The sequence below is a fragment of the Mesocricetus auratus genome, unplaced genomic scaffold, assembly GCF_017639785.1.
Source record: "Mesocricetus auratus isolate SY011 unplaced genomic scaffold, BCM_Maur_2.0 Super-Scaffold_100019, whole genome shotgun sequence".
Lineage (NCBI taxonomy): Eukaryota > Metazoa > Chordata > Mammalia > Rodentia > Cricetidae > Mesocricetus > Mesocricetus auratus.
In genome coordinates this window covers 10,182,726-10,209,220 of record NW_024429200.1, presented here as the reverse complement: position 1 = coordinate 10,209,220, position 26,495 = coordinate 10,182,726, and the positions used below count along the sequence as shown (strand labels likewise).

The 26,495-nt window shown below is 36.5% G+C and overlaps 1 protein-coding gene and 1 non-coding gene across 4 annotated transcripts in view; one reads left to right on the top strand and one right to left on the bottom strand.

Moving 5' to 3' along the window:
* Mkln1 (muskelin 1) overlaps positions 1-26,495 on the top strand; it is a 142,512-nt gene that overhangs the window by 60,920 nt on the left and 55,097 nt on the right. For 2 of the 3 annotated variants that reach the window (XM_040728738.1, XM_040728737.1), the window contains 7 exons: positions 416-485; positions 5,322-5,464; positions 6,738-6,826; positions 9,106-9,215; positions 10,498-10,690; positions 24,218-24,295; positions 26,204-26,269. In XM_040728738.1, the coding sequence (XP_040584672.1) occupies positions 416-485; positions 5,322-5,464; positions 6,738-6,826; positions 9,106-9,215; positions 10,498-10,690; positions 24,218-24,295; positions 26,204-26,269 (749 nt within the window). Of the gene's footprint in view, positions 1-415; positions 486-5,321; positions 5,465-6,737; positions 6,827-9,105; positions 9,216-10,494; positions 10,691-24,217; positions 24,296-26,203; positions 26,270-26,495 lie in introns of those variants that run through there. The other variant, XM_040728739.1, reaches the window with a different exon arrangement.
* LOC121133083 lies at positions 26,285-26,363 on the bottom strand. Its single transcript, XR_005869825.1, has one exon. It is a non-coding gene; the product is annotated as a small nucleolar RNA SNORD45 (small nucleolar RNA).

Sequence of the window (26,495 nt, the reverse complement as noted above, 5' to 3'; positions counted from 1 at the left end):
AGCCACCATGTAGTTTCTGGGAATTGAACTCAGCACCTCTGGAAGAGCAGCCAGTGCTGCCATCTCTCCAGCCCCCTCTGCATTTCTTTTTAAGGTTTATATGCTATTCTCTTTCAAACTGCAAACATTGTATAACTTTGTGGTAGTATCAGTAGGGTTTTTTTTTGCTGTTGGTTTTTTTTTTTTTTTTTTTTTTTTTTTACGAGGGTTTCTCTGTATTGTTTTGGAGGCTGTCGGTCCAGCCTGGCCTCGAACTCACAGAGTTCCACCTGCCTCTGCTTCCCGAGTGCTGGGATTAAAGGCGTACACCACCACCGCCCGGCTGTATCAATAGTTTTATAATGGTGGGTTACTCCTTTTATGTCCATTAGTTTTTAATTAATTGCTTCTTTTATGTTTTTTTTTTTTATTCCAGGAACATTTTAGTGGATAAACCAAATGATCAATCTTCCAGATGGTCTTCAGAAAGCAACTATCCTCCTCAGGTAAGATTACATGTAGCATCTGAGACTGTTTCAAAGTCAGAATAGATAGCACTTGCTCAGTTGGTATCAGTTATTTAGCTAGAAACCAATTAGAGTTAGTTGATTTTGTCTTCAGGATTATGAGCTACATTTTCTTTTTGGTTTGTTAAAACTTTTTATTTTATAGGTTAGAACAATGTGGGATTTGATGAGACACTTTTACTTCTCACTAATGAAAATTTATCTAATTTTATATATTAATAAGGGCGTAAAATTATTTGTTCTTATTTTGTTCTTAAAAAAAACTTACAAGGAAAATGTTAGACAAGAACTGACTAGAGTGCTTGTGGTTGTCCTAATCTGAGCCGAAGTTATGTTATGCTCAAGTCTCTATAAATGTTGAAAGACATGTTAGTAAGTTTGACTGAGGAGCCTTTTGAGAAAAGTCAACATAGTTTGTTACATTATTATCCTGGTGATCTTTTAAGAATGACATTTTTTATTTGTGCGTGCGTGCGTGCGTGCGTGCGTGCGTGCGTGTGTGTGTGTGTGTGTGTGTGTGTGTGTGTGGAGTGTGAGTGCATATGTGCACGTTGAGATGTGAGGATGAATTATGAGAGTCAGTTCTCTTCTTCCATCACATCATCACATGATTTTTGCAAGCATCTTTACCTGCTAAGCCATCCCTCTGGCTCCATTTGCTATGTAAAATTGTATACTTAGAAAGTGTTATGGCCTGGAGGTACTTATTTTTATTTTTATTTTTCTGTTGCTGTACCTATTTGGGCCATTTGATAGTTTCATATTTTATTTCAAAATGTTGTGTATTAAATATTATATTCTCAGACTGAAGATTGTATTTTTATTTACTTTGGCATTATTACTGAAATTATGATAATTTTTACTATGCAATTCCCATTTAACTACATTTTAAAGGTAGTAGCATTTAATATTTTATATGTTTCTCATTCATTAAAATATTATTTAGTAAGTACTCAAGGGGTACCAAGTTAAGTATTGTTAGTAGAGCTATGAAATATTTTCTCTGTTCTTCATGAATCAAGCAAAACCCTGATTCAGGTAGCATTCTATCTATTGAGTCCTAGGATAGAAGTAACCTAAAACTTTGTAATTAAGGTTAATTTAATTTTGAAAGTACTAACATGTAATCAATTTGTCTCAGGTGTAATTATAATCCAAATGAGATTCCCTGTGTCCAGTCTCAAAGGACATGGACAATCTAGTTTTATTTATTGGACAGAGTAGGGACAGTTTTGGTGTATAGATAAATAGCGAGAAGTTTTGTGCTCTTAGTGGTTCAGTCGGCTGTAAAGCTTGTTATTGACTGTGGAAAGGACTTGGTTTAAAGCTCCAGAAGTTTCTCTTGTACCATTTTTAATCCACATACCTCATCTCTGTTCCTAGGTATCCACTGATCATGTTCTTTCACTATACATTGCATTTTTTAGTTTTTATAGTTTTCATTTTATCCTGTTCTCACTCATATTTCCTTCCTTCCATCCTTCCTTCCTTCCTTCTTTTTTTTTTTTTAGACAGGGTCTGGTGTGTAGAATGGGTTGGTTTGGAATTCATTATGTAGCTCAGGTTGCTACTGCTTCAGTCTCTGGAGTGCTAGAATTACAGACATGAACCAACATGCCAGAGTGTTATATTAATGGCATAATATTGTGTTTTTGTTTGGCTTGAGTCAAAGTAATTACTTTAAGATTAATCTTGGAAACACACCTGTGAGGTCAGAGACTGTGTGATACCTACTGGAACTCAGGTTACTTCACCCATAAATTGGCACCACTTATCTCCATGACTAAATAACACACTCCTAGTTGAACCAAGACCAGCTAAGGCAAGGAAACATTGAACACCGAATCAAATATTCATTCATTGCAATAATGCCAAAAATTCATTCCAAAAGCTAGGCATCCACTTGCAGAGACTTCTGGATATCATACTAAAGCCAGAACTAGAACCTGATCTGGATCCAGAGTCAGGGCCAAACTAAGACTCAGATACAGAGTGTGGAGGAAGGAGACTCACAGAGAAGCTGCCTGCACAGGACAGCCTTCTGGGAACTAGGAAAGCAATGTGAGAGATGCCAGGTAGAACTCAACAGCCAGGAAAGTCCACCCCTGGGTGGTGTCTATTGTTGTAGTTGGTAGTCTACTCTCAGAAGAGGACTCAGGAGAGAAGTTGATGCCTTGAACAGTCTGAACAGAGGAAAGTGACTCCTCAACCATGCTGCCACCTGGTCCTTCCCCCAAACTACAAACATACCATTGGAAAATGAAAGGTGGCCTTAAGTCAGCAGTAACAACCTACAGTTAAATTTCTGGTGCTTACGTTCCAATGCTAAAATGATAGGTAGCATGAAAACCAATATAATTTGCACCCCCAAGTTACAGTTCCAGCATAGTGGCTGCCACTGGGAAAGAACTAGCCTAATTTACAGAGATAAAGCTGCAATGATGATCCACCTGGCAAGACATGCCTGCTGGTACAATAGTGACACACATGTCATGGGAATAACCCTTAGAAAGAAGGATTCGTGTCCTCATTGAAGGCCTGCTCCACAGGTATGACATCATTGTCAGAGACAGAAACCTTTGGCTAGATAGGTTATAGACCCTAGGAGAGAGTCTATTACTATTACTCTGTTAAATGGTCATAGTATTAAATTGACTCCTGATGACTTGTTATATCCATAGATTAGTACATCTGTCTACTCTCATCAGAGAAGATGCTTTTTGTACTCAATGGTGTTAAACCTGGAGACCCACAATGGTCAAGGGACAGAGAGTAAGAGATTGTTCAGCCCAGAGTGGGACGTTTGTATAGCTTCCTCTTTGAGGAATGTTCAGCTCTGAATCGGACATTTGTATAGTTTCCTCTTTTCTCAAGACTCAGTACTCTTTTGGAACGTGGGGAGAGAAAGATTGTAAGAGCCAGAGACAGAGGATGACTAAAAGGAAACTGAGTTTTCTGGACACAGCAAGGAAGTTGCACATACGAATTCACAGTGGTTAGAACAGCATTCAAAAGACCTATGTAGGCTCAGGCCAGACACGGAGATGAGAGTTGGACATGAATTTCCACCTCTAACTAAAGAGCTATTGGCAGTTGACAGTTGCTGGAAGAGGAACAGCCATTTTTCTATAAGGGTGTGGCCCCTGGTAGGTGGACCATCCTCTAGTAAAGGCCACATATCCTATCCTAGAGTTTATAGGCAGCATGAATGGTGATTATTGGGTTTTTAAAAAGGATACAAGTTGGGTGGGTAAGGAAGAGAATGACTATGATAAAATATATTGTACAAACTTCTTAAGGAACTTATAAAAAGTGAGAAAACCTGCAAATGAGAGAGAGATCTAGCAAGATGTTAGTATTTTTATTTTTATTCAGTCATCTCTCTCTCTCTCTCTCTCTCTCTCTCTCTCTCTCTCTCTCTCTCTCTCTCTCTCTCTCTCTCTCTCTCTCTCTCTCTCTCTCTCTCTCTCCCTCTCTCCCTCTCTCCCTCTCTCTCCCTCTCTCGTTTTGTTTTTGAGACAGTGTCGCTCGGTAGACCAGGCTGGCCTCGAACTCACAGAGATCTGCCTGCCTCTGCCTCCCAAGTGCTGGAATTAAAGGTATGCACCACCAACACCCAGCAATGTTACAGTTTTAAACATCTAGGCATATTCAGTGAACACAGGTACACCCAATTTTATAAAACACACTTTGTTAGGTATAAAGACACAGCTTGACTCCAATATAATAGTACAGGGTGATTCATTACCTTGCTCTGTCAACTTTTAGGTTGGGAGGTGGTCAAGACAAGTTTTCTCTCTGAACTCTGGCTGTCCTGACTAGGCTGAAGTTGAACTCACAGAGATCCACCTGCCTCTGCCTCCCAAGTCTTGGGATTACAGGTGCACACCACCACCGCCTGGCCACTCTATCAATTTTGAATTCTTGTCAAAAAGTACACAGAAGCATCTGGATGATGACATCATAGATCAAAAGGACTTAACTGATGTCTACAGAACATTCTCAAACTGCGTAATATACATTCTTCTCAACAGCCCTTAGACATTTGTCTAAAAGTGTATATATTAGGACATAGAGGAAATCTGAACAATTATAGGAAAATAGAAATAATTCCTTATATTCTATCTGATGACAATGGAAACACTACAAAACAACAGTTACAATGTGTAACAAGAGGTTCTTTGTCCCAGCAGGACCTTGCTGCCTTGAGAGCCCCAAATAAACACACAAGATTTGTATTAATTATAAAAGTGTTGGTCGGTTACTATGGTTTCTTATTAGCTAGCTCTGTCTTAATTATTAACCCATTTCTCTTAATCTAAGTATTTCCACATGTCTTGTCTTATCAGAGAAGGGTCCGGACCTCTAACTCCTTTGGCAGCTCACATGGTGACTGCTAAGTGTCTCTACAGAGAAGAGAGTGATTTACTGTTTGTCCCTGCTTATATCCTGATTCTGCCCAGCTATGGCACTTCCTGCCGTCTGTACAGACCTCCAGACCTCCATGGTTAGCTAGTAGTGTCATTCATTGAATAGAATTTACATCACTCAGACTTCTTTCTGTCTATTTCAACGTGCAGAAGAATGTAGTTGGTGGCCTCTGTTGAGTGAAGAATGGTAGCAGTCATTATAGGGTGTTGTATAAATATTCCTTAGCTTTAAGACAAAACAAAACAAGACAAAAAAATCTTCCAGCCTTCCACCCTGAGGTGGAACTTACTATTCTGTTAACTGTCAGAAGTTAAATACTGAAAGTTTGTCATATGTTTTAAGCAGAGGATGTAGTTTTGTTGTTTCTTCTTTCTTTTTCCCCAGTACTTGATTCTGAAGCTTGAAAGGCCTGCTATAGTTCAGAATATTACATTTGGAAAATATGAGAAAACCCATGTCTGCAATTTGAAGAAATTCAAAGTGTTTGGTGGAATGAATGAAGAAAATATGACAGAGCTGTTGTCTAGGTGGGTTTGGTTGTGGGGAAGAAAGTGCTGTCTTTGAAACATACTGCAGTTTTAGTCTGCTTTCTTTGTAGGTGAATCTGTGTGCCCCTTCCTAGGAAGTAAAGAAAGAACATTTCTCTGGTTTAATTCCTAGTGTCTTTGTTAACATTGTGGCTTTAATGGGTTTTCTTTTTGTTTGTTTGTTTTAAACTACCAGATTACTAGTTAAAATTTTTAAATAATGGAGAAAGAATCAAAAATTTTTTCATAATTTTGGTCTCTTCATAACTTTAGAAATACTGTCTACTCTAATGATAATCTCTGGGTTTGGTCCCTAGCACTTCCAGAGCACACCACCCTTTTGTGGTGGAAGGACAAAAACCAAAAACTGTGCCTGTTGGGAACATAAACCTTACTCAAAATATGAACTGTCTAATCCAAAATAGTATTCTAAGATTTTGCTGCTAGAGATGAAAAAGGAGAAGTTTCATTAAATGAAAACAACAAAATGTGACAGCAGGCAGCACAGTGTGTGCCATTTGGACAGAACTCAGTACAGCGGGGTTCTACAACAGTTAAATCCCAGCATGATGAAAGCCGTATAGCAGTGGAAAGAAAGCCAGCAGCCTTGGAGTGCATTTGTGACATGGTTATCCCGTTAAGAAAATGCTGAAGTAAACAATAGCTGTGTGCTCTGATTTAAGTCATACAAGTATTTTAGGGAGTAGGGTAATCTGATGGTAAGGGATTTTCCTGTAAGCACTTCTATCAATCTTGGTTAAACAAGAGGTGATAGGGGTTAGTATTTATTTGGGTTAAAGGGGATGGTATTAAATCAGCAGACCAAGATTGTCTTTGGCAATTTGTGAATGATGAAACGATAATTAAATGTAATTCTTTGACAAATTCTGGTATTTGACCTTGTTGAACTTGTTAGATATGGCTGTATTGTTTTTAATCCCTTTACTACTACTTGAAAATTTTTCAGACTAAATTATACATTTAAAGACAGCTTTTCCATACAGCTAGCTACATCTCTAGTTAATATGGAACATTCTTCATTAGCTTTTGTATAGTTTTAAAAAGCACAACAATATTACAGTTGATTTGGATGTGCATATTTTGACTTATGTTTTCATGTTCAGTTATTTGTTTATATTGTCTTGGATATACAGTGTGAACATTTGCTTAAAGCTTACCATCTGAGTATAAGATTACAATGTCTATGTGTGTTTACTTAATTATAAAGTCATGTTGATTACATGTAGTTTTTTTCTTCCCTTACCTCCAACAGTGGCTTGAAGAACGATTATAACAAAGAGACATTTACCTTGAAACATAAAATTGATGAACAAATGTTCCCTTGTCGGTTCATTAAAATTGGTAAGGTTTTGGTGTTTTTGAATTAAAAAGTTTTTCAATGCCTTTGGTTCATAGACTCTAGTGTATAGACCAGGTTCTCCAGGTCCCTATGTTTTGGGGGTTTTGTTTTTGTTTTTGTTTTTATAGGAGCATTGGATCACTGCTTAGTTTATACACTTAGTTTAACTGTTTTTGTGCCCCAAAGTTAGAATGAATTGTTTAAAGAGTTCACATAGCCCATCAAGCTTAAAAGGTTTCTGTTGACCATTACTTTATGAATCCATGTTAAGTGACAGTTATTTAGAGCATATTTTTTCCAAGTGCTTTCTCTTTTGGAAAGGTTCTTAAAGGATTTTTTGGGATGTAGTGATCTGATTGCCTTGTTGTTCTTGGAAGTTTGAAACCAAACACTTATGAGTTTTTCAAGGCACTGTAATGTGATCATTGGCATTGTTCTTTTATATGTCACCTTTTATGTGACATTCTGGTTCAACTTGTCAGTCTCATGGTCCAGCAATGATATGCAAGCCACAGTTCAGAAATACTATCTTAAGGCATATATTTATCAGCAAATGTTTTAGCTTAGGAAAGTGCTTGTAAACATCCTTCAAGCGAGGCTTCTTAGGTTCTTCTGTGTTCCTTTAGATTTAGTGTTTAGAGGGCAGGGATGTTCAGAATTTCTTTCTCTGCCTCAAACCTTTAGAAGTATTAAAATTGGAATGAAAGAAGTCATATTTATTATTGAAGAACAATAATTCCAGAATCCCATGTTTTTATTTTAGAGAATTTTTTTGTGATAATAGTGTTCAAGAGTAGATTGAAAAGGAATAGTTGAGACCCTCAAGACTGTAGTAGGTATTATTGTATTTATTCAAGTCCCAACAAAACATTAATTTATTAAAGCCTTTTAAGCACATATGTTGTACTTAAATTTCTTCTTTGTGTCTAGTAGTTGCGCAGAAATACTGGATAGCCAGTCAAGTTTTTTAAAATTTCAGGTAGACAGCCATGTCACTTTCGAGTGATGGTTTTTTTTACCTTACTTTTAAAAAATTAGATTCTTTTTTTACTTTGTGCATATGTTTTGCCTTTATGTATGTATGTGCACTGTGTACTATGTGCCTAGGAGCTCAGAAGTGGGTACTGGATCCCTGGAACTGGAATTATATGTTTGTGAACTGCTGTGTGGGAGTTGGGAACTTAATCTAGGTCCTTTGGAAGAGCAGCAAGTGCTTTTAACTGCTGAGCTGTCTCTCCACCCTCATAACCACCACCATCCCCAGTTGTACTAGTTAAGACATCAAGTATTGGCCTGGCGGTGGTGGCGCACTCCTTTAATCCAAGCACTCAGGAGGCAGAGGCAGGCAGATCTCTGAGTTCGAGACCAGCCTGGTTTACAAGAGCTAGTTCCAGGACAGTCTCCAAAGCCACAGAGAAACCCTGTCTCGACCCCCACCGGAAAAAAAAAGACATCTAGTGTAATACTGATTAGTAGAGAAACTGACTTCTTTGTCTTGTTCTGATGTTTGAACAATAGTACTTCATATTTCCTCAGGTTTAATGTTTAAGGCTAAAGATTATTTTTAAATGGTAACTGGGCACATTTTTTTCCTTTTAGCTTTTGTTAACATGATAAATTGCATCACTCTGTCTTTTTATTGAATCATCTTGTACTCCTTGAAAGAAGTCTTTTATTTTTTAGTAAAGAAAACTTAGGAGATATTTTTATTGGTGTTGCATCTTTCCCCTATTATTTGGGTATGTCTTCATAGTTGAGATTGACTTTAAGTACTTTTTTTGCTTTGTTTTCAGAATTATATATTGATAAATAATTGAAGTTTTAATCTATACTTGCATACAACTTTAAAGAATATTATTCTCTGCTGTATGTAAGATCAGTAATCTCTGTTACATTATCTAGTTTGGGTTTTATTTATTTGCTGGTAGATGTATGATGCCTTTGAAGTTATATTATGGTTTTTATTAACTAAGAAAATATCATGATGACTTAAGTCAAATTTGTTTTTTAACATCACAAGCCATCTTTTAAAAATCACTCACGTGTTTCTAAGATGCATGGTTTCTGTTGTTCTTTTGAGACAGAGTTTCACTATGTAGCCTAGGAATTCTTGTTCCTCCTGCCATAGCCTTCAGAGGACTAAAAATGTAGGTGTGTGGCACGTGTACAGAAATTTTAATGAATAACTCCATGTAGATTTAAATATTAGTAGTTTTACTTTGTTGAAAATTTATTTGAACTATATTAATTTTCCCCCTCTTTTTGCTTTTTCTCCTTAAAGTTCCACTTTTGTCCTGGGGGCCCAGCTTTAATTTTAGCATCTGGTATGTTGAACTTAGTGGCATTGATGATCCTGATATAGTGCAGCCCTGTCTGAACTGGTACAGCAAGGTAGGACTGTACTTTACAATTAGATTTTGATACCTAGTGAGGGAGAAATGTGCCACTGTCTTTATTGTGACCAAAATGAAATGTCGGGAATAGTAGTAAAAATTAGGATTAATCAGCTAACAGTTAAAGCATTGTAGCCATCAGCTGCTTGGCACTCCTGACTCACTTAAACCATTACCATTTTATGAGATGTAATTATCAGTCCTCATTATTTCATAGAAGAGTAAATGGAGCAGAGAGGCTCACACAGTTGTAAAGTGCTTGAGCCAGAATTTGGATTCAGGCAGCAGGGCTCTACAGTTTGGTGTTATTTTATTATATTCACTTAGCCCTCAATTTTATTTTAATATAAAGTGATATGAATATTTTGAATACAATTTGTACTGGGTTACTTTTACAGCCTGATAGAAAGTTTAATGTTTGAACATGATTGAAATGCCTAAAGTCAACATGGTAGCTAAATGTCACTCTTTATATATCTGTTATATAGATAGTTAATAATAAATCTGGTTTTGAGGCTCAAAGTGGGGAAGCAGTAAAGTTAGTGGGGATACAGAGTCACTCTGGTTATTAGATGAAGTTACATATTGGTAATTACATTGTAGAAGCAATAGGGATTTGATAACCTTTCATTAGTTGAGAAGTGAGGTAACTATAAACTAGCTGTTTTTCGAGTCTTTTGGGGTCTTATTTTCCTGTCTTATTTGAGCGTAATGTTTTGTTTTTAATGGTCATACAGCATTTCTATATAGTTTTGTTTTCTTCTTATTGTAAATCAATATACTTAGAAAATTTGAGGTAATCACAGCACATTTTTTAACGTGTGTTTTTAAATTATTTCTCTGAGCTTGTATTCGTTTCTGGCATTCACCTTGTTAAAGAAAATAGTTTGTAAAGTGAGTGCTCACTTTAAAATTCATGCTATCTTTTCTTTTAGCACCTGCACTATGATGTATTAGTTGCTGTCCTAGGAATTGCAAAATGTATAGCCTTAAGGGGTTTTTAATATAGAATATGTTGCCTTTTGTCCCTCCCTTCCCAATTTGGGCTTTTGAATTATGTCTGGTTTGGTAGCATACTTATAATCTTGGGGAAATTGTTACAGTAGCATTAAGCTTCAGTTTTGCTACTTGACAGGTGAAAATAATGGTAGCTAATGAACCAGATTAAATATAGTGCTTGGTAAATAGTAAATGCTGTTTAATTATTTCTATTGTTACTGTTTCCCGCAGTGACAACTAAGCAGATCTCTTTCCTCCCTACTTCTCTTGTGCTCTAGTAGTACCGCGAACAAGAAGCCATTCGCCTTTGCCTAAAACACTTCAGACAACACAACTATACTGAGGCTTTTGAATCCCTGCAAAAGAAAACCAAGATTGCATTGGAACATCCAATGTTGACAGATATGCATGACAAATTGGTGTTGAAGGGTGACTTTGATGCTTGTGAAGAGTTGATTGAAAAAGCTGTAAATGGTAAGAAACTTAGAAACTTGGATTATTAGAATAATTTCGATATTTGTAGGAAACTCTCAGGAAGAATATATACTGCTTACTCAGCTATTACTCTTTTCTAGTTTTCCTCTGTAAAGTTTGTTAGCTCCTTGGAGTCAGGAATTCTCTTTTGTAAGATAGTTTATAATATCACAGGAATTTTAAAAAGAATAGAAACAGATTTGAATTCATTTACCTATATTAAATTGTCATTGTAGGAAACTAAGCACTTAACTAACAATCAAGTGAGAAACAATTTTTTGATGTTATGGTCTGTTATAAATGACTTGCTCCTTTAAGTAATTTTTTGATGGCCAATATTCTCTCTCTCCTTTTTTTTTTTTTTCTTTTGTTTTTTCAAGACAGGGTTTCTTTGAGTAGCCCTGTCTGTCCTGGAACCCATTTTGTAGACCAGGCTGGCCTCGAACTCAAGATCCTCTTGCCTCTGTCTCCCGAGTGCTACCACCACCCAGCTCCAACATTCATTTTTTAATAGTGTGATTTGGAAAGGAGGGGGTTGTATGTATATTCAAAAAGTATTAATAAATGTAACAGGCAAGGAAATTTGCATTAAAATGTTTTTCTTTGTAATGGGAATGATACTATATAATCCTTGATTTTTCAAACACGTGTTTATACTATAACGAAATGCTTTGAATTTGCTTATTTAAGGTTTCATAATTATTTGAAGTAAAAAGAGGGCTGTGTTAGCCCTTAGTGAATGAGAATTTTTTTTTATCCTTTCTCCTTTTTGTTCCTCCACAGTGGTTTTCATAATGACAAAGAACATTATAGATACCCAATATAATGCTTGTGGATATCTGGGGTATGACTCATTGGTAGAATACTCGCTTAGCATACACAGAGCTTTGGAACTTCAGCATTGCATAAACTGTGGGGGAGAGGCAGAAGGATCAGTAGTTCAGGGTCATCTTCAGCTACATAATAACTCCAGGCTAGCCTAAGCTATGTGAGACTGTCAACCAACAAATCAATTTGTAGGCTTGAATTCAGTGTATCTTTTCATACAAAGAATAAGGAATAACAATGTATTTTAGTCCTTTGCTTTCATATATTTTACTCTCTCTGCTGTTATTATTCGTTATTACTAGGTGCTTGCATTATTTGGGTATTGTGTTGGGTATTTTATAACGAAGGAAAAGAGAACTCATTCTATTTTATAAACTTATCCTAAAAGCATTCACTTCCAGCTCTATTGTAAGATACATTGGCAAAGTTACCTCCAAACCTTGTACATTGATGTTATTTATTTAACTAATGACTTATCCTTACAAATAAAGAAGTGATGGTTTTGAAATTGAATATACTTTAAGAACACTGATAATCCCATATCAGACTATTAAAATGCTACCAATGAAAGTGCATAAATATGTCTCCATTTCTAAAAGTTAGTTTATATATTTTTCTAATCTTGGTATGAGGGAAGTATATAGGTAATTTTATGATTTGGGGGTTGCCTTAGTTTCACATCTTTATCACTAAGGCATCTAATTTTGTTGTATTAGTAATATAAAGCAACAGCAGCCACCATGTGTAGTTTTGTTGAATGGAAGGCTAATGACAATTACATTTTAAAACTGTGTCTTCAGTTCTATGCCTGTGGTTAGAAGAGGCTGTTCAAAGCTCTGCAAGACTGTTTACAATAGTTACTTGCACTGCTGCCTCTAAAAAGGGAGGCTGGTTTAGCCAAAGTGATGGTAACTGCAACTTCGCACCCCATCATCTTACTGCTAAGGGCTTTCCATTGCCTTGGAACACTTAGTTAGCAACTATTCCTTCCAGGGTTGTTCACTTTGCTGCTCACTTCACTGATGATGATTTGTTGAACAAATAAGGAAAAGAACAGTGCAGAATTTTTTTGGCTTCTCTTCCACTGAAAACATAGATGAGGCCAAGAAGTTTTTGCTCACTGAATAGGAAAGTATGACACTGAAGCATCTTTTATCAAGCTCCTTACAATGGAGAAGACAAAAACTTCTTTCAGTGTATCAGTGTATTTAATGTTTTCATTATTATGAACTTAAAAATGTGGTCTCCATTTGAGTATTTCTTCTTCCTTTATTCTAACATCTGTCTAAAATTTTCATGTGTGAATAAGACTAAACTTTTTAGGTAACAGACAAGGTTATTTTGTCTGGTTAGAGGTATACACACACAATGGCACTATAAGCTATACATACTTAGAGTGTATACTTTGGTGTATGTTGATATATATCTGCGTATGCCCACATGCCTGACATTGCCTCTACCACTGTACTCACAGTAACAAACATTGACAATCCCTAATTTTTCTCACATTGTTTCGTAGTCTATCCCTCTTTCTTTGCTTCCATTCCATTCTTAGGCAGGTATTTATTTACTCTCTGTCACTATAGATGAGTTTGCATTTCTGTAACTTTATGTAAACAGATTATACTCTTGGGCTTCTTTCACTTGGAATTTCATCTAGGTTGTTGCATTCAGTGATACTCATTTTCTTATTGCTAAGTAGTACATGATGTATATATACTAGTTTCCTTCTACATTCATTTGTTGATGGGCATTTTGGTTACTGACACTTGTGGGCTATTGCAAGTAACCATTGCTATCAACATTTTGTGTATTAGTTTTTGTGTGGAAAGAAACTTTCACTTTTTAAGGTACATACTTAGAATTACCGTGTGTCATGTTGTATGTATATTTTAACTTTTTAAACTGTCATTGCTGTTTTACATTCACATAGAATGTATAAAAATTCAAATTCTGTGACAGTAATTAAGACAAGGTCATGAAATTGAGAGGGCGTGGGAGGAGTTGGTGGGGAAGAGTGGCTGGTGGAAATGATGTAACAGTGCTCGTGTTTGAAATTCTGTTGTGGAGACAGTAGACATCTTTGCTTTGTAAAGAAGTCAGTAAGTAAAATGCTAGTTGGAGTTTTTTCATAGGCATCTTACCAGATTTGGGAAGTCTAGTTTGTTATATCTTTATCAGCAGTAGATGCTGCATTTTATCAAATATGTTCCCTGTGTCTTTTGAGATTGTGAAAGAATTTGCTGTTTTCAACTGCTCAGATCTTAAATTATATTACTTTTAATTTTTAAATTCAACTTTGCAATCCTATAAAATCCATGTTTAATGCTCATTTTAGGTCTTGTTATATTTGAATTACAAAATTTTATTGAGTGTTTTTACAAATAGTTGAGTAGTTTGGATACTGGCCTGTAATTTTGTTGTAAGTGTATACCTTGTTCTGATGTGTGGGTAGTTCTGGCCTTTACAGAAAGAATGAGGTGACAATTAGCCCCTCTTTAATTTTCTGAAAATGTTTATATAGAATTAGTAGTACCGTGGTGGACTTTAAAAAGGATGAATGGTGGAAAGTGGGCCTGAAGTTAATTTTATGGGGACTTTTATTAAACTTCACATTTACTACTGTTAGTAGATAAAGGCCTGTTTGTATTCTGGATTCTTGAAGGAGTTTTGGTAGTTTATGCATTTTGAGGAATATGCACACTTGATTTAAGTTGCTAAATTTATCAGTATAAAGTTATTTGTAGTTTTAAAAAATTTTTCCTTTTTGAGTCTTTATGTCATAGCTCACCCTTTATGGCTTCTTTTTCTTTCTCCTTAATTTGTTCTTCCTTTTTTCATTTTTTTCTCATTTCCTTAGACTTACCTGTAACTTGTTTTATAGTCTAGGCTAGCCTTGTACTTGTGGTGATCCACCTGCCTCTGCCTTCCTAGTGCTAGAATTCCAATTTTGTACCTCCAGCTTCCCTTTTTTTTCTAGATTCTTATCATTAATATTGAAGCCACTGGTTTACTGTTCTTTTTTAAATAATGCCAACATTTTGTATTAAAATTTTCCTGTTTTAGTACTGCTTTAATTGTAGTTCACAAATTTTATTATATTGTATTAATTTTTTCCCCTTATGTTTTGGTATAAAGAGGCTTGTTTCTTTCTTTCCAGCCCTCTTTCCTCTGAGTTAAGGTATCTAATACAAGGTTGAAGGTATAATGGTAGCATATATTCTGGTGCAGTTTGTATTCTCAAAAGAAAATCTGACCCTGTCTCGTAAAAACCAAAAAAAAAAAAAAAAAGAAAAGAAAATCTGTTTATCATCACCTCAGAAAACACAGGAAAAATGTTTATTGAATACAGCATCTGTTCTTGATAGAGTATGGCAAACTAGAGGTAGAAATTCCCTCAGTCTGAAAAATGTCTACAGAAACTTAATGATTAAATCATACATATTGTTCTTACATATTATATTTCATGTGGCATTTTGGAGGGCCTTGTATCAGATTCCCAAATGGCTAATGATTTATATTAACAGACAAATACAGAATTTTATTATTTCTCTACTATTTGTGATAATGATTTTTTTCTTGTATTAACTCATTAATGTAGGAAATTAGTTACTGATTTTCAGCTTAAAATTAGAAAAATTTTGTATTTTTCAGATATACTAATAAACTTGGTCATCATGTATTTCTTTGGGTCTGCCATTGATTTAGATTTGTCAACATTTACATTGAATTCTTCCAGTTGTTTTTATTAAGAAAAATAATGTTTGATGAATAATAATGAACCAAATAATGTTTCTTCCTTTTATATTTCTTTCAGATTTAGGTTTTAATTTCACCTAGTGAACTCAGAAGTTAATCTCTTCTTTCTGTGTTAAGATTTAAATTCTTTTTTGTTTTCCTGTGTGAAAGACCTTAGAGACCTGTCTGTCTTGAAATGGCCTGGTGGGAGCACCTTGCCTGTCCATGAAATGGCCTGGTGGGAGCACTTTTCCTGTCCATGAAATGGCCTGGTGGGAGCACCTTGCCTATCTGTTGAATTTTTATGAGCAGTTTAGGACTCATCTGGATTGTTTGTTTCAGTTTTAGTCAGCTATTTTAGTTTTAGGAATTGTCTATTAACATGTTAAATTTGAAACTTAGGAAGATAAAGATGTATTATTTACTGTTATTAACTACTTAATGTTTGCAGGATTTCCTGGGTTCTTTTTGTTCTTTTATTTTTTAAATCCCATCACTGTTCCAGAAAAGTCATTTAGAGATAACTAAATTGTGAGTTGTGAATTTTTTTAATCCTTTCTGTCCGTCCCCCCCCCACCTCCGCCAAGGTTTCTCTGTGTTAACAGCCTTGGAACTCACTCTGTAGACCAGGTTGGCCTCAAACTCACAGAGATCCAGCTACCTTTGCCTCCCAAGTGCTGGGATTAAAGGCATGCACCACCGCTTGGCTCTTTCCATTATTTTCTATGCTTTGTTTGTTTCCTGTTACCTCTTTCTTTCTCCTTGATTCCCTCCCCACCCCACTCCCCACCCCGTGTGTAGCTGGCCTAGAACTTGCAATGTAGACAAGACTGGTCTTGAAGTCACAGAGATTCTTCTGCTCTGTTTCCTGAGTGCTGGGATTGAAGGCATGCACCACGCCTAGCTTTTGTACCTATTTTTAAAAACATCCTTGATTGGATGCCTAGCTAATCACCAGAATTTTAAATTTTCTCAATGCATTAAGGATATAAAATTATATCTACTTACATTGTTGTCTAGTTCACTATTTTCAAATGGTTCTTTTGTGAGTCATAGTTTTATTGAAATATTTTTTTAAATTTCCAAATACATCACATTTTTTGGTTATTGTCTTTGTTACTGACTTCTAATGGAATTGCATAGTGGTCAGAAACATGTGCTATGTGATTGCAAGTTCTTTGAAACTTAGACTTGAAATATGGCCAGACTTTTTCAGATTTTAGAAATATCCGTACTTGAGCAGTTATTGGGGGGCAGTGATATATATATATCATACACACACAATAGGTCAGGTTTGCTAATCACATTGAATAAACTTTATCAGTAGTTTCCTTTTGATTCAGTTACTGAGAAGAATTTATCTTAACACCCTTCCATGTCTCTTTATGGTTCTAATTTTTCTTCCTATATTTGTTGCCATATTTTTAGTTAAACATTTTAATTTTTCATATTTAATTAAGTTTTACTATGCACTGCTGACCCACTTCCATATAGTGTTTTGCACGACATACCTTTTTCATTATTTTAAAAACAGTAGTATTTATTGTTAAACATGGTCTTACATAGCCCGGGCTGCTTTGTGGTTGAGGATGACTTGGAACTTGTGATCCTCTGGCCTCCGTCTCCCGAGTGTTGGGACTGCAGATGATTGCTATCTTGCCCAGTTTTATGTGACTCTGGAGAGTGAAGCCAGGGGTTTGTACATGTTAGGCAAACACTTATTGAACTACAGTCTTTTTAGCCCCCTTTCAGTCTTTAGTTTCAATTTTTTTAGAAGACCTTACTTATTATATATTCAGTGTTCTGCCTGTATGTTTGCTTGGACGCCAAAAGAGGCACCAGATCTCGCTACAGATGGTTGTGAACCACCATGTGGTTGCTGGGAATTGAACTCAGGACCTCTGGAAGAACAGCCAGTGCTCTTAACCTCTGAGCCATCTCTCCAGCCCTACTTTCAACCTTTCTATATCCTGTTTTAAAGAAGTAACTCTTATGCTATTTATTTGTATTGTTAGTAATTTGTGTGTGTGTGGTGTATGTTCCTATGTGAGTGCAGATGCACGTGCCTGTGTGTGCACATGCAGAGGTCAGAGGATGAAGATGGCTGTGTTTCCCTGTTATTCATTCTCTTACCTTGTTCTTGAGACAGTCTCTCACTGAACCTGAACCCAAGGGTCCAGTCTGCTCCTGAGGTCTTCTATCTCTGCCCCTGCTGTGGGGATTGTAGGCACTCCCGGCCAGGCCCAGCTTCCCATTTTACTTTTTATGTTTTGTTCTGCTGTTTACTTCTTTGTGCTTGTCATCTCTAGCCTCTTAATATTTTTAGTTTTCCCTTTGTTAATTAGCTTTAAAGTATTCCACATCATATTTCTGACAAAAATTATGACAAATATGCAGCTAACAAATTTGTCAGTACCTTTTTGTCTTCTAATACAAGGATTATAAGTGGAGTTTCCATTTTATTAACTCATAACTCATTGTCATTTATGGTGGCATAGTTGAGGCCCTATAAAATTGCTTTATTATATACAGAGTTCATGAGTCCCATCCCCCCCATACTGATTTCTTTTCTCTCTGTTACTGTGTACATTTTTGATCTTACATCTAAGATTTTATTTCCTTTGTCTTAAAGTGCAGCCTTTAGAAATTCTTGTAATAACCAGAGTGGTTCTTTTTGTTCATCTGAAACATTTTTCTCCTCAAGGTGTGCAATTTTTGTTGGATGTAGAACTTTTGACTAGCAATTTTTCTTCTTTTGGTTTTTTGAGATAGGGTTTTTCTGCATCCTAACTATCCTGGATCTCACTGTCTAGATCAGACTGGACTTGAACAGATCCGCCTGCCTCTACCTCCTGAGTACTGGGATTAAAGGCGTGCGCCACCACCACTGGCTAGCAATTATCCTTTCAAACATGTTTTGATTATCATTCTACTGTTAACTGGCACCCATTGTTATTGTTGAGAAAAGTGTGTTGTTATTTTTCTACCAGTTCCTTTGAAAAAAATCTTTTGTTTTTCTTGGGCTGTTTAAATAGTTCATCTTCATTTTAGCTTGTTGTGTAGAGTTGTCTTCAGTTACAGTGTTGAAGTCATCAGCCTGCTAAAAATTGTGTGATTTGTTTTGCTCTCGGTTTCATTGCTTCTTTGCATTTTTACCCCATTTCAGGGTTAGTATCACTAGATCTCCTTCTAGCACTTTGTCCTCATTTCTGTAATGTCTCAGGGTTTATCCCTGACTTTGACAACTCATGTTTTATGTCATGGCTGTGCTGCTATTTCCATCTATTTATCAAGTCTACTTTTCATCACTCATGTGATACCAAGACTTGCTTACTTTCTTACATTCCTGGTTTACTTTTGCTATTTCATCTATTGCCCTGCATCCCCCTTTCCTTTTTCGTATCCTAGCATAAATCTGTGCTGGTTCTACTAGTCTGGATGGGTTTAGTAATCTTCATATGTGCTAGGTGTGGCGGGTGTCGCCTACCTTTAGTCCTGGCACGCAGGCAGCGGAGAACAAAACAAACTCGTCTTGGATAGAGCACGTTTCCCCTAGCTAATTATAAGGACCTTCTTATGAGCCAGAAGCTAGAGCTGCTGTCCTAACTAGCGTGTTTCCTTACTCTTCTTCCCTTGGAATTCTGTTTATTCTCTGCAGTGCTAAGTAATGCAAAACTACCTTCTCTTCTCACATAACCACCAGTCAGCTTCCAGAAACATGGCTTCTTCCCAGAATTCCCCCACTGAACCTCCGTGCCTTTGTTTCTGCCATACTCTTTGCTGTTTACTCCCTTTTCATCATCCACTTCCAACTCATTCTCCAAGACTCTATCTCTCCAGATAGCCTCTTTATTCTCCACCTAGTATTCTCTCCATCTCCTAACTCCTATTCGATTGCATGCCATATTTCTCATTTGGTGCACAGAAAAGATTAATCGTTTTGTACCAAGTATACTTACAAACACTACATCATACATCATTATCACCATTGACGTTATTGCTGCCGCTGCTGCTGCCACCACCACAACCACTACAACTACAACATAGGTTTGGAGTTTTATAATGGACCTTGTATTTTTTTAAGTTGTTTTAATTAAACTTTGTAATCGTCATACCTGCTTTTTGGGGTATGTGTAGTATTATCATTGTCTCTATTAAATGAAGGAGAATAATTTGCTATGATAGCATAACCAGTCAGTGACAGAGCTAATTTTTGGGCTCCCATAGTCTGTTACCAATGTCTATACTTTTATTAGCTGTGCTTTATTGCTGTATATTTCTACTAGTTCAATGTGCTAGTTAGTTAGCTTTCTGTAAGCTAGCTACTGTATGTATAATTTCTGTTACCAAAATATAACCTAAAGTGGGGAATTATTTTCTTTGGTTCTCAGTTTCAAGACATTTTAGTTTATAGTCCTTTGTGTGGATTCTGGGCCTGTAGCAATGCAGGACATCGTAGTGGTGGGAACATATGGCTTGGTAGGAATGGGGGGCAGGGATGGACTGGGTATAACTTTTAGAGGGACATTTCTAGTGGTCTACTTCCTCTAACTAGGCATCACCTCCTGTAGTTACTGTACCCACTGCTGTCTTAGGGTTTTTATTGCTGTGATAAAACACCACAACCAAGAGCAGTCTGGGGAGTATATTAATCTGGATTCTCCAGAGGAACAGAACTTATAGAACAAAAGGGGATTTATTAGAATGGTTTACAGTCTGTGGTCCAGCTAATTCAATAATGGCTGCCTATGAACAGTAGTTCCAAGAATCCAGTAATAACAAGGCTAGATGTTTCAGCTGGTCTTCAGTATATAACCGAATCCCAGACAAGTAGACTGTAATGCCAGTGAAGGAATGGACTTGTTAGCAAGAGCAAGAGCAAGCAGGCAGAGGGAGACACTCCCTTCTTGTGCATAGGTTTCCAGCTGAAGGTGTGATCCAGAATAAAGGAAAATCTTTCCACTGAACAATATCTGAATTAAAGGATTATCTTCTCACCTGAAAGACCCAAATTAAAAGTGAGCCTTCCACTTCAAGTTATTTAATTAAGAAAAAAATCAAAAAGAAAAAAAACTTCCCTCACAGGCGTACCTAGTCATTTGGGTTTTAGTTAATTCCAAAGTAGTTAACAACCAAAAATAGCCATCACAGGGAGGAAAGGGTTTATTTCACCTTACACTTCCAGGTAACAGTCCATCATCAGAGGAAGTCAGGACAGAGACTCAAGCAGAAACCTGCAGGCAGGAGCTGATACAGAGGCCATGGAGGGGGCTGCTTACTGGCTTGCTCCCCATGGCTTGCTCAGTCTGCCTTCTTATGGCACCACAGCCCAGAGGTGGCCCCACCTACATCAGTTACTAAGAAAATGCACTACATACTTGCTTACAGGCCAACCTTAGGGAGGCTTCTTTCTGTTGAGAGTTTTTTCCCAAATGACTCTTGTGTCAAGTTGACATAAACTATCTGGTACCACCCTTACTTAGTAGTGCCACCCGACTGCCAAAATGAATAATAATATTTTTTGAATAACCAAAAAAGGAGTATATGCTCTGTAAGCTATTTATTTATGTATTTCTATGAATGTAGTCTATTTGGATGAGAAACTAAATTTGAGAAAAGGTAGTGGTACTATAATGATGTTTTGGACTTTGTTTTCATCATTGGTGAGATTTAAACATTTTTCTTTTGGTAAAAAGGGTTCCTGGGTCTCATTTTTAATCATGTATTTTTAAAGTGTTTCTGTGTTGAAAAAAAAAATGTGTGCCCAGTGAAAGCTTTATTGTGATATGTAGTATAGTCATAGTCCCAGAAAAAAAGAAGTGATGTTGAAGCTGAGGTCATAAGTTAAATAGTTTGAAAATTATTAGAAACTTATTACTAGTGTGCTTTTTCTCTGAGTGATATTTTGATTTCTTTAGGATGTTTTACTTTTGTTGGACTTCCGATTTTCTGTTTCAGAATTTTGTCAGAAATAGGCTTACTGAAGTATTAGTCACTGTTTGACTTCCTCCTAAAACTGATGTGATTTTTTTATAAGTATCTTTAAATTCCTCATTGAAATTTGTTCTCTAGCCTGGAGAGGTCCATTGGTTGGCAAGTGCTTGCTAGCATGCTGGAAGCCCTGGGTGTCATCCCAGCACTCCATACACTGAGGATAGGACAGGTATCATAGTCTTCTCAAGCAGGAGGATCCAGAGCTCAGGGTCATACTCAGCCAAATAGTGAGCTTGAGACCAGACTGGGGTACATGAAATTCTGTCAGAAAGGGAAGATGAAAGGGAAAGGGGACAGGGAAAGAGATGTATGCTAATTAAAAAAAACTACAGACAATGGGAGAAGACATCACAGTGCATACCTTTAATCTCAGCACCTAGATGCTGATGCAGGGATCTCTGTGAGTTCTAGGCTAGCCTCCTCTACATAGTGAGTTCCAGGCTAGCCAAAGCTGCATAGCCAGATCGTGTCTCCAAATAATAATAATAATAACAACAATAATAATAAAAACAGAAAAGTAAAATTTACTATTTTTCCATTGTAGTTTTTTTTATTTTTTTTACTTTGTGTCCCCATCTTCAGTTTTCGGATATATTTACATCATCCTTCCTAGTCTCTGCTGTTAAGTAGAATTAATAATGTATATTTTAAAAGTGTAGGTCCTTGTGTTGGGTATGTCTTACTGCATGAGTTTGTATACATGGGGATGTGCATAACAGGTCGGGAATGCTGAGGTACACCTCCAGTGTCTGTCCTCCCCTTCTGCCTTATCTGAAACAGGATCCTCTTATGCCAGGGCCACAGACCTACAAGCTACAAAAGATCTGTGTCTCCACCCCCCTCTGTCTGTAGGAGCACTGAGATTAGAGGTGTGCCTTACTGCACCTGGCTTTACATGGGTTCTGGTGACTCAAGCTTCATCTTCGTGTTTACCCACTGAGCCAGCTCCACAGGCTAGTCTAATCCTTTAATAAACAATTTTACATTCTCTTTAATATTTTAAAACTTTTGTATTTCCCTTGCAAAGTTAAATAAAATTTTATGTGATATTGAGGTTATGGTTAATTTTTTTGTTGTTATTGCTTTATTTTTCCATTATTATTACTACAATGAACAGTAACCCAGCACATTTTATCTGGAAGAGGGGAAAAGATTCTCAAAACCTATGATAAAGGTTTTGGATCAGGAAGGCTGAATAAAGCAAGACTCCAAAAGTATGAAATTAATGTAATAGACACATTCACTAAATTAAATTGTGCTATAACAATGAAAATGTAAGTGCCAACTTCTCTAAGCGTTTGAGGACTTGGAGGTGAGACGGAATCAGGAACTGTAGCCCAGGAAGGTCTGGAACTTACTGTATAGCCCCCAGCTGGCCTCCCTCGTAAGACAGTCTCCAGCTTCAGCCTCCATAGTGTAAGAATTCAGGCGTAGCCATGGCTTGGATGCTGATTTATAAGGGAACTTTTCTTTTTCTACTAATTTTATGAGGTTACAAAAGGCAAAGAAGAAAGAAATTCAGTGACTTCTTGACTAACCCAGAAAAGAAAGAGATTAGGGATGTTATTTAAATTCCAAGTATGCAAGTTATAGAAAACAGAAATTTTAGAGCATTTTTGAACAAGTCTTTGTTTTCAGTGGCAGGAAAATCCTCATTCAGATAGAAATCATAGACAAAAGACAGAATTTGTGAGAGAACCAGCACACTGTCAGTTATCTATTTGGATACATGTAAAAGAAAACTCTAGCTTGGTAAGGATATGTCAGCTTAACAAGAAGTCCATGGGTGAGGTGGCTTTCCTGGTTGGTTGGTTCACTGATCTAGTTTCTTTATATTTCTCTGCTCTGTCATTACTATAGAATTGACTCTTTCCCTAGCTCTACAAATGGGATTTAGAAGTTGTATACATTATATATTGCATATGTATATGGAAATGTGTCCAGAAGACAAAAGTATCTTTTTTTCTTGGTGGTATGTCTGTTCAGATTCAATGAAACATTGCTTACAAGTCCTCTAGACAATTTCTTCTGTTTTGTTACCCAGAATTTGATTCTGTACTTTTATCTGTCACTTTGTACCCAAAGAAAACTGGAATTTGCATTTTAAAGGGTTTTTCTTTCTCTGAGGTTGTACTATAAAGTGCCTACACCAAAGCTGTTGGTGGTCATATTTCCTTATTTAGGGTTTTTTGTTTGTTTTTGTTTGCTGTTGTTTGTTTGTTTTGTAATCTGGTAAGAAAATCTGTGTACTCTTCAAGGGGAAAACATTGGAATTCAATAATGTATTCATTATGAGGTGTAAGGATTTTAAAAGTAGTAAATAAAATAAATAATTGTAGTGGAAAATCACCAGGAAGCAAATGTTCTTTCCAGCTTTGAATATTTTTATTTTCCTGTTTGTATTTATATTGATGCCAGAAATGTTTTTTAAGGTATATAATGGCCATGCTTCAGATTACTTAATAACCATTTTCTGCTGCTTCTGGTTTCCAGCCTTAAATTGTCATCTTGACTTTTCCCTCTCAGTGTTTTCTTTCTTTCAGGGTCCTTGTTAAGGTTACATACTTATTCATTCGTGAGTACAGTAGTAAATACATAGCAACTAATGTAGTAATCATGGAAACCAGTTTAATATGGGCTGCTGCTAATGCAATTTGTTTCTATTGTTGTGTTAACTAATCATTTACTATTTTTTTCTTTCTTTTCTTTTCTTTTTTTTTTTTTTTTTTGGTTTTTGGTTTTTCAAGACAGGGTTTCTCTGTATTGTTTTGGAGGCTGTCCTGGAACTCGCTCAGTAGACCAGGCTGGTCTCGAACTCACAGAGAGCCGTCTGCCTCTGCTTCCCGAGTGCTGGGATTAAAGGCGTGCGCCATCACCGCCTGGCATTTACTATTTTTTATAGTTGGGAAGTATACTGGGAGGTTGAAGAGCCAGCTGAGCTATAATTCTTATTTTTGATACTTGCAGATGGCTTGTTCAATCAGTATATCAGTCAGCAGGAGTATAAGCCAAGGTGGAGTCAGATCATTCCTAAGAGCACCAAAGGTGAGTTGCACTGTCTGCCCTGTTCTGTGTTACTTTACAGTCTGTTTTCATTGGATGGCCCAAGCATCTGTTCATAAAGAGCAGGTATTCATATAGAGCATAGATTCCTTAGCTAGGTGGCAGAGTGGCTTATTATACATCATTTTTTTTTTTCTCCTGAGGCTAGAGACTGAACTCAGGGCCTTGTCTATACTAGGTAAGCACTCTTACCAGTGAGCTGTAGTCCCAGCCCTAGCTTATTGTATTGAAATTATCTTTTAAATTCTTGTTTCATCACTATGACAAAATGTTGACCGAGGTTGTTTGTTCTTCACAAAGAATGCTGTTACAAGCTAGAGGTGTGTAAAATGATGGGCATGCTGTGGTGCCACCATAGGTGTTTCTGGAAAACCAAGTTCTACAAAATTGCTCACTAAACATAGCAGGACCTTTGAGAATAAGAGGGACAGATGATGAACTTTATACACAGATGCTAATAAAAATTGACATAGTAATTCTAATTAAATCACAGTACAGTTGAAGCTTAAAGGCACTTGATTTGTGTATCTGGGTGCCTTCGTGATCACATCTCATGCATCCTCTTGGAGACACAGATCCTAGGGAGCATTTATTTCTAAAAGGGACTGCTTTGTTTGTTTTGGTTTTGTTTTTCAAAACTCAAAATCTGACTCAGAATTTAGTATTCTTCTTTAACCCATTATTTTTGCCACTTTATTGTATGCATTCACTCTTGCCAGATTGGAGCAGTGTTTTAATGCACATGCTTCCATTGAAGAAAGATGGCTCTCGAGGTTTTCAGTTGTATCTTATGGTCTTCCTATGTTTCCAAGACTTTCTCTTCACTCATGAGACAATTTTTATAGCATTGCTCACTAATGTGTGCTCAAAATTCATGCTGACTTATATAAGGTCTGTTACATGAATGTACTCCTACTTTTATAGTTCTGTGTATGGTGATCTGTTTAAAGACACATGTATTTGCAAACAGATTGAATGCATAAAACAATGGTAGAAATCACAATTTAGTGTTTTACTAACTTATTGTTGAAAAAAAGCAATGCAGACTGGAAGGAGAGAAGAAAAAGACAAGCCCTCAGTGACAGCGATCTGCAAGATCTAAAGGGCGCATAGCTAGGAGAAAGGAAGAAGAATTGCTGAGTGCAGTGATTTGGCGGCATGTCCTATTTCTGTGTAATTTATGTGTTTCATAAGACATTTTGGTCAATAGTGGTAATCCCATGAGCTTTTAATTGAGATGAAAAATTCCTATCTAGTGTTAGTACTGAACCTTTTTCTGTGATTAGCTATTCTGAAAAATATAGACATTGTATTTGGCTGAAGTACTTAGTGGTAACGTGTTTTGCCATATGGAGAGTTCTGTAAATATGTTCTCTGACGTTTACACAAAAACAGAATTGTCTAATGGTGCATTTCTCAGAAAGTATTCCTCATCAGTAACTCATGGCTGTATAACACCTTACATTTCCCTGTGAAACTTTGGTGTACAGAATTAGATGATGTCACTTTTACATATGAAGATCAGGGAAGTTCATTTGCCAAATAATTTATTTCAACTAATGGGAGAAATATGATGAAAACCTTAGGCTTCCTGGTTTATATTGAATGTGATATTAGAATCCTGTAATTTTAGGGCTGAGAGTATAACTCAGTGGTTGAATAGTTGCTTACCATTTGTGGGAACCTGTGCACACACCATTTCCTAGACTCCTGTAACCTTATGAATAGTTGAAGCAAAGATATTTATTCCTTTATTCTGCATCTCACTATTTATAATATTTTGATGGAGTACATGTGAGTGTTGCTACCCTTTATAGATTTACAAATGAGGTTCCTCCTCTAGAATTGCAAGTTTTATTATTTCATTATAGAAAATACTCTCTTCTTCAGGTGATGGAGAAGATAACCGACCAGGAATGAGAGGGGGCCATCAGATGGTTATCGATGTTCAGACAGGTGAGTCACAATAGCAGTGTTCCAGCAAAATTCTAGAGCTAAAGTGTGAATAGAGTTCAGCAGTAAATTCAGGCAGTATATGCCAAAATTTACCGTTGGCCTACGTTTAAAATACTTTATATGAGTGGACATACTTCTCTTTCCATTTATGATAAAGCTTAAATGTTAATTTGTTAAACCAAATAGCAAAGAGAACAGCATTGACTGCATGCATGTCTGAAAGTTG